Source organism: Sebastes umbrosus, chromosome 24, assembly GCF_015220745.1.
Source record: "Sebastes umbrosus isolate fSebUmb1 chromosome 24, fSebUmb1.pri, whole genome shotgun sequence".
In the NCBI taxonomy this organism is placed as follows: domain Eukaryota; kingdom Metazoa; phylum Chordata; class Actinopteri; order Perciformes; family Sebastidae; genus Sebastes; species Sebastes umbrosus.
Genome location: NC_051292.1, coordinates 3764539 through 3773003, shown reverse-complemented (window position 1 = coordinate 3773003; position 8465 = coordinate 3764539). Strand labels below are relative to the sequence as shown.

General features: G+C 38.2%; 2 protein-coding genes and 1 non-coding gene across 3 annotated transcripts; 2 read left to right on the top strand and 1 right to left on the bottom strand.

Annotated features, from left to right (window-relative positions):
• Positions 1-374: 374 nt before the first annotated feature.
• Positions 375-3539, top strand: mtrf1 (mitochondrial translational release factor 1). Its single transcript, XM_037761754.1, has 9 exons — positions 375-898; positions 1499-1596; positions 1677-1758; positions 1853-1960; positions 2103-2275; positions 2357-2474; positions 2566-2702; positions 2815-2913; positions 3202-3539. Exons 1-9 carry the CDS (start codon positions 502-504, stop codon positions 3337-3339), a joined length of 1350 nt encoding a protein of 449 aa, XP_037617682.1. The 5' UTR covers positions 375-501; the 3' UTR covers positions 3340-3539.
• A 326-nt stretch (positions 3540-3865) lies between these two features.
• On the bottom strand, positions 3866-7718 carry wbp4 (WW domain binding protein 4). Its single transcript, XM_037761763.1, has 10 exons — positions 7562-7718; positions 7327-7399; positions 7163-7225; positions 5965-6091; positions 5684-5878; positions 5521-5582; positions 5337-5412; positions 5056-5246; positions 4704-4939; positions 3866-4605 (listed from the first exon to the last, which is right to left on the bottom strand). Coding segments are annotated over exons 1-10 (1227 nt in total). The 5' UTR covers positions 7564-7718; the 3' UTR covers positions 3866-4403.
• Positions 7719-7899: 181 nt separating this feature from the next.
• trnae-uuc lies at positions 7900-7971 on the top strand. The gene has a single exon. It is a non-coding gene; the product is annotated as a tRNA-Glu (tRNA).
• Positions 7972-8465: the final 494 nt, after the last annotated feature.

Genomic DNA, 8465 nt, shown 5'->3' with positions numbered 1-8465 from the left:
ATTTATGACTTTAATCACAGAAATTCTGAAATTTTTCTTGTAAATTTGTGAGTTTTTTTTCTCATAATTTTACCACTTTAATTTTAGAGAATATGTAAGTTTTTTTCTTGTAAATTTACTACTTTTCTCAGAATATTAACCCCCTACCCCGGCTCTGTATTTTATTTTATTTTATTTTATTTGTTTAGCTAACTGATGTAACAATACAATTGGTATTTGCGTGTTTAATCAAATGAAACTATGAAATATAATTTAATTAATTAATTAACGATATATTTTTAAACTTTGTTAGCCAATTATTAGATCAAAAGGTATTTATATATTGGTTTTAGGGGCCTAAAGGCTGATACAATGAAACTACAGTTCCCAGAGTGCACTTCGTCTTATTTCCCTAACTACATCCGGTTCCGGCTAGCTGCAGCAGCAGTGGTCTTTGACAGCTGATGAAAACACTCCAACAACACGTTTTTTAAGTGTTTTTCTTCACTTATCACACTGAAAATGCTCGTTAATCGCTGGTTTCGATTGTCTTCTTTGTGTAGTCGTGTTTACAGCAGCAGAGGAAGAAGAAGAGCATCATGGAGGACACTAACAGGACACATTAGTCTGAATAACAACACACAGGTGCTGCAACACTGGAGAACTACAGCAGCACCAAACCGCCTCTATCACAGTGATCTGGGGGATTTGTACAAGAGTGAGTGTGTCCAGAGGTATCTGCAGCAGCTCATGGAGGAGTTCAGAGACCTCAGCAAGAAGTTACAGCATGCACACCTCAGTGAGACAGACAGGAAGGTGCTGATGAAGAAACACACAGAGCTGCAGCCTCTGGCTGGTGTGTTTGAGAGCATTAAACAAGCCCTGAAAGACCTGGAGGAAGTCCTTTCTCTTCTGCACAGTGAGTATTGTTTGTCATTAACAATTTTCAAAATATAAAAATGTTGGTATTTTTTTTATTAATGACAGGAAATTAAATTATATGCATGTAATAACTGATAAAAACTCACTATTCAGTGCCACAAAGTCTTGACATTATGAATTTAAGGGAGTAAATAAAGGTATTGCATTCTGTATTTCTAAGCACAGTTGGTGCTTTAGTGTCTTAGACTATTCATTGTGTATTTTCAGCTGGAAATTAGTAGATTTTTCTTTAATAATAATTGTTAAATTGCAGATAAAATCAACATATCTATGAATGCAAATATCAGGATCTGCTTCCCTCCTGACTGCAGGTTAATATCTAATATACCTCATTATTCAATGCCACAAAGAGACTTTAATTAGTTTCTCAGGCTGTCTAGTCCATCTTTACCATCTTTAAAGTAAGTAAAGGTATTGCAATCTATATTACTAAGCACAGTTGGTGTCAGAATTTTCATTGTGCATTTCCAGCTGTAAATTAGTTGATTTTTCTTTAATAATATTTGCTAAACTCACTCTTAAATTTGCAGATAGCATCAGCATATCTAATCACAATCTGCTTCCCTCTTGACTGCAGGTTCAGCCGGCACCAAAGATGAAGATGAACAGTTGACCCAGCTGTTGAAAGAGGAGGAGGCACAAATCTCCTGCAAGATTTTAGCCTTAAGAACAGACGTAAGAACACAAATGCATGATCAAATATGTGTGTAAACTTGCTATAGAGCAGTTAATGAGTGAATCTTCTTTCTCTCCAGTTGATCAGAGCTCTTGTGCCCACCGACCCTCTTGACTCCAGTAATATTCTGCTGGAGGTTGTATCAGGACGGACAACAGGAGGTAAGAGAGAATGCAAACTATAATTGAAGACCAGTATTTGTCAGGTAGCTGCTGATAAAGTATGTTTTCTTAATATCTGTTTCTGCTGTTTCAGGTGACATCTGTCAGCAGTTCACCAAAGAAATGTTTGACATGTACCAGGGTTTTGCCTATTACAAGAACTGGGACTTTGAGCTTCTGAACTACACACCTGCTGAGTACGGTAAGTCACATCTTTGTCTTTATTACTGACAATATCATCTTTTGCAGCCGTTGCAGAGGGGTCTGGGAACAAATGTTTGGGAACAACCACATTAAAGTGGGGGGAGGCAGAATGTTTTTGGCTGACTGAGTGTCTCTGTCAGGTGGTCTGCACCATGCAGCAGTGAGAATAGCTGGGGAGGATGTGTACCGACATCTGAAGCATGAAGGAGGAACGCACCGGGTGCAGAGGATCCCTGAGGTGGGCCTCTCCTCCAGGATGCAGCGGATCCACACAGGAACCATGACTGTCATCATCCTGCCTCAGCCAGTGGAGGTACGCTTCACTTTAACACTTTTCATCAGTCTGTGTGTTTATCAGCATGATTAAAAAGTATTATGTTCTATGTGTTCGTAGTTTGACGTCCACATTGATCCAAAGGATCTTCGCGTCGACACATTCAGATCTCGAGGTGCTGGGGGTCAAAGTGTCAACACAACAGACAGCGCAGTGCGCATCGTTCATCTTCCCACCGGTAAAACATGCCACAACAGTTCTCAAACTACTCCACAGTAGAGACAGCTCTGCTTATTTCTAATTTCATTGTCATCCTCTCCTCTCTTCAGGTATAACAGCTGAGTGTCAGCAGACTCGCTCTCAGCTGCAAAACAGAGACACCGCCATGCGTGTGCTGAGGGCCCGGCTCTACCAGAGCATGATGGGTAAAGAGACCGAGCAGAGGCATACAGCACGAAAGCAGCAGGTAAGAATTCACACTTAAGATATTTTTACCTGAAAAATGTATGTAATATTCACAGATATTTGTCCTTTTTAACCACGTCTTAATCTGTTTACTCCCATGTGTCTAACTACAGGTGGGCACACGCTCTCAGTCAGAGAGGATTCGTACCTACAACTTCAGCCAGGATCGTGTTACAGACCACAGGACTGGATATACTACTAGAGATATTAAGGTAAAATATGAAGGAGATTATCTCTCATAAATCATAAGAAAGACCCCTAAAAGAAAGGCTAAAAAAAACAGTAATTTTACCTCGCAGAACACAGGAGTTACTGGTCTACCAAAATAACCGATCCAGGCAGCGGTAGATCCGCAGTCTGTGAGGTAGAATTACTGTTTCTTTCAATGGAGTCTGGTTGCTTTAGTTAGGGCATAGAACAGTTGAATCTTTATTTTCTTTTACTCCAACTCTTTCTCATTAGTTAAAATCAATATCCTGTGTTTTCTGCTCCATGTTTAGGAGTTCATGAGAGGAGGGGAGGCTCTCCATGATCTGATCTCTGACGTACTTGAGCATACAGAGAGGGAGGCTCTTCTGGAGGCGGCGGAGAACAGCAGCAGCCTGAAACCACCAGAGTCGGGACAATCTGCAGACTGACACCCACCACTACTTAATGTCATTCGGTGGATGCATTTCTCCAATGGGTCTGCACATCAGTGCTGAAATATATATTATTTAATATTAATATTAATGTATGTTTGTGCAATAGTCACATTGCAGATCATGCAATGTAAGACAAACTGCAGTTCACTCATAATTAAGAGGTTTTTATTTTTGTATTAAAATATTAAATTATGTATTTTGTGTCATGATAATTCCTTAAATAACTACAGCTTTGTAAATTAATATTTATTTATACATTATTAATACTTTATAGTGTTTAAGGATTAATTAAAAGCAGTTGCTTATCAGTTTTACCATTTATTGTGGTAGGTAAATATCCTCCATGCCAATTAGGGTGCGGTGAAGCCACCTATCAGCTTTATACATACGCTCTCACCAAAAGTACGTCACACTCTGCATGTTTGTGCCAGCTGAACAGCAACCTCCAGTACATTCCTCGACTCATTTGAACTCGTTTGACCTCCATTCAGTTGAATTTTCAAAATAATTTTGCTGACAGTTTTCAGTATCCAGACAGTCATAATTTATTGAGATCACATTTTCCCATCTTTAATCCCTTCTATTCATACTGCTGTATGAAAGTCAATATATTGCAATGCTATTTCCACAAAGATGCTTTACTAGCTTCTCATTACTTACAATGGTAAAAAAAATACAAATATGGAAAATACAAAAAGTTGAATTGCTCTGTATAGATAAATCTGCTCTTACCAGACTACAGGATGAAATTATAATATTGTATACACGAGATAAGACTATAAAAGTGTTGCACATCTTCATTATAACAACTCAGTACAAAGAAAAGAACATAGATTGTGTTTTTAAAGAAACTTTCTCATGTCAATTTGTCCTAGAAATGCTTTTAAAAAAAAGATGTGTGCAACTTATGTAAAAAAAAAAAGAAAAGAAAAACACTCCTAATACATTTAATTTGCTCCAAAAATCAAAATTATTCATCAAAATGTCAAAGAAAGTTCCTAAAAAGAGTTTTATTTGTGTAAAAGTCTTCTGCTGCATGAAGGTCTGATGTGATTGGGTCAGTCGTCGTCGTCGTCTCTCTGTCGGAGGCTCCTGGATTTGCCGTTCTGTGTCTTGTTTTTCCTGAATGAAGTGGGTCCGCCTTCCTCTCCGAGGGAGGTGATGATGCGCTCCCTGAACTTGGGTTTTGGCTCCGGCGGCAGTTCGGCCGGAGCGATGATGGTTCCCTCCCACTTGGGCAGCTGTAAGTCCACCTTGGCACTGGAGAGGAAAGAAAAAGGGACAGTTAGAGCCTTTTCAGTAGCTACTGGCACATGTAACTAGTCTGTATCAGGGTCTGATCAATCAAAGGAACTTACTATGGGTCCTCCTCCTCCTTGATCTGCTCCCAGGCCCCGTATGGATTGGCAGTTTTCGACCTTTTGATTTGTATCCTCACTGGAGCCACCACTTCCTCTTTCTTCTCTTCAGGCTGAGCTGTCGTGATTTGGACCTCTTCCTCTTTTTTCACCTCCTCAGCCTCCTCTTTAGGAACATCATCACTCACTTTATCTTCTCCCTCCTCTTCTGACGGTTCTGCTTCTGCTTTCCTCTTCTGAAAACAAAAAAAGAAGGAAAAATGTGAGTTATTTTCCCACACAGAATCTTGACAATCAGAAGTTAAATTTGTTGTTTATTGATTGTCGTTCACTGCCAGGACTCCTCTCTCACCCTGAAGCTGATCTTTGGGACAAAAGGCTGCTGGCTGGCTTCTTCAGTGACTTCAGCCTCCTGAGATGCCGGCGCCGCGCTGGAGCTCTCCTCTACCCCTGGGGGCCCCGGCTGACACTCTTCCTCTTTGTGGGATCCAGATCCAGATGCTTCATTCGAGGTAAAGCCTGCTGGCTTCTCCCAGCTGGTCTCTGTGAGGTGAGGAAGATACAGCATGTGATTATCAGACAGTATAGCAGTGGATGTAAAATTAATTTAAAATTTTATAAAAAATATTTCACCTGCAGTCTCTGAGTTGTAGTAATATTTATAACCATCAGGACTGAAGGCTTCCTTCCAAGTACAGCCTGAAGAACTCTAAATACAAACACAATATTCACGTATAAATCCATGTCAACAGCAACCAACAGAGTTTGAAATAAAATTAATACACTAAAAATGCACAGAAACTAAAAAATGATTAACCTCAGTGTTTGCAGAGCCCGAGTTTTCTCCCTGGAAACCACCTGGTTTTTCCCATTTAGATTCTGTAGTTTAAATACAAAAACAGCAGAGTGAGTTTGACCATAAAGTATAGAAATATTGTTGGAGTATGTTGGCGTGCAGGACAATGTCAGGTTCTCCTCACCTCCAGTTATTGTGTTGTAGTAGTACGTGTTTCCATCGTCTGTCTGTCCTTCAACCCAAACCTGCTCTTCTGTTTGGCCTCTGGGCTTCTTGTTTGCGTTCCATTTCTTTTGCTGTTTTTTGCCCTGAGGTCTGGGCTGATTTTTTACCTGTGGTTTTGGTCGTGTTGTTGTTGGGGCTGGTGTATACTCTAATCCTAAAACAAAAACATATAAAGTTATAAAAGAGCAAAAGCTCCTCCTGAGTAGCCCACATTAAATCAATAAAATGTTAAACGTTTACCTGCTGCCTCCATTTCCATCCTCTTCAGATCTTCCTCATACGCTTTCAGTGCAGCCTCCTCCATCGCCTTAAACTCTTTAGACTCACGTTCCTCCTGCTTCGCCTTGTCGATGCTCTTCTTTTTAATCTGCAGAAAGAAAGATAAAATGAGATGAATAGCAGCGGCTAGTAGCCAATAACAAGAGAGCTTTAGAGTCAGAGAGCTATGTCTGGACCTTATCTCTCCTGCCAGTCCTGAGGACGCTGCCAAGACGGGCATGTTTATTCTTGGCTGTGTGTGTATCACTGAGAACCCTCATTGGTGAATATAGATTATGGGCAGAATATGAAATTCAACTCACATTTTTTACTCAAATGGGGAACAAAATTTGTTAAATTTAAAATAAATGCAGATATCCTATTGGTTAGGTTGTGCAGAACTGGGCAACTGCAGATAAATGTCCCACCATAACTAAAAATCCAGTAACACAACTAAACATTTCAATTTATGACATGAATCATGAATATCTTATCATGTAGTGGGCAGCATATTACTCCTAATAGGTAGAGTGATTCAATCCTTGCTTAAAAAAAAGGAAAATATATATATTTCAATTTCACTGGGTTCAGTTTATTTTCAAATGTGTTTATTTTAATTGTCCTTCCTATTTGAAACAGTTTTTGGTTCTATGTAGATCTTCATATTCACTCAGACATTTGCAACATCCCTTTTTCTTTGTCTCAAGAATTTTCAAAGAAGTTGGACGCAGGTCATTGCAATACAAAGCTCCATCAGACTGGAATAATCTTCCTCTTTTTCTGAGATCTATTACCTCTTTTCGTTGCTTCAGGACATCTTTATCTTCTCATCTTAAAACAACCTGTTTATGTTTTTAATTTGTGTGTACTTATGATCCTCAGTTTATTTGTGCTACATATAAACAGAAGAAAAACTGTTGTTATTGTTCTTTATGCTGATGTAATTGATTTAAATATGGTCATTGTATCAGATGTTTCTAGTATAACAGCTGAGGGCTGATGGGGGTCTGGGTAGCTGTCTGTATCTGTGTATTTGCAGTGTATGTTTGTTATGAAATGCTGTTTTGTCTGTATGTGTTTTTGTATTTGTGTCTATAGGACCCCCTCGAAAATGAGCTGCTACATCTCAAGGGGCTATCCTATCCTTTCAATAAATTAAAAGTGATATAACAGTTAATACCTCAGAGATTTTTGCAGCCACATTTTCTTTGTGGTTCTTCCCTCTTTCGTGAAACTCAACACTCTGCAGAACAAAACAAACACAAGAAGACTCATTAGCATCATTAATATACATGTGTGGATACTGTCTTCAGCAACATGAAGTGCATCTTTTGGTCAACTCACAGGCTTATTGTCTGCAATCCAGCACTTGCAGTACTGACAGAACTTCCTTGGTTGTGACTTCCAGTAGTCAGCCCTGAAAATACACATGTATGAACATTTATGAATTAGATTACCTTTAGCATGGAGAGCTAACAGAGGCTAACTGCTTGAATATCTGCCCAGGATTGATTATTTAACACTAAATAACAACATATTAACCTGCAGAACAACTCTCTGAGTGTATATCTGTACTTACATGTTAAGTTTTGATGATTAAAACACGAGAAAAGGGTTTAAAACGAACGAAATAACAAGACAACAAACGCTGCCCACATTTCAGGAATGACAACAGTGTCCGTTTGTGATGACGTCATCGCCAGTTGCCGGAGAGACGAGCCCTCAAACGACTCTCATAAGATGATGAAAAAACACAGTAAATGACACATTAATAGATTAAAATAGAAATATAGATACAAATAAAACGTTTTCAGAGCTACAGGGTCGGTAAAAGTGTGCTTTAATAAGTATTAATCAACAAATATTCATGGTATACTATGTTAAAATATCTGTTTATTGAGAAACGCATGCATACCTTCCCATATGGTCTAGCGGTTAGGATTCCTGGTTTTCACCCAGGCGGCCCGGGTTCGACTCCCGGTATGGGAACTACTCTTTTCCTTTTTGATTCCTCTTTATAAGAGGCAAAGATCCCCAGCTGACAGTGACAATGCAAAAATAATATATTAAATATAAATTGATGTTCTAATTTAAGTGAAAATTGTGCCACCAAACGTGTTGTGTGAAAGGGATACATTACATACAGGAATCCAAAATTCAAAGTCAAAAGAATAATGAAATAGATGCTGAAATAAATAAATAAATAAGAAAATAAAATTGCTTAAATAAATCTATAAAAAAGAACAAGAATACATGAATAAATACATGGAAAAATAAATAAGAAATATTGAAATGAATAAAAGTTAAAATGTAGAAATAGATTTAAGACATATATGTAGTTATCAACATTTATTTATTGATTTCAGCATTTATTTATTTCTAGATTTATTTCAGCATTCATCTATACTTATATTTATTTATTTTTTTCTGTACATATGCATTTATTCCTGTATTTATATATATATATTTATATATATATAAAT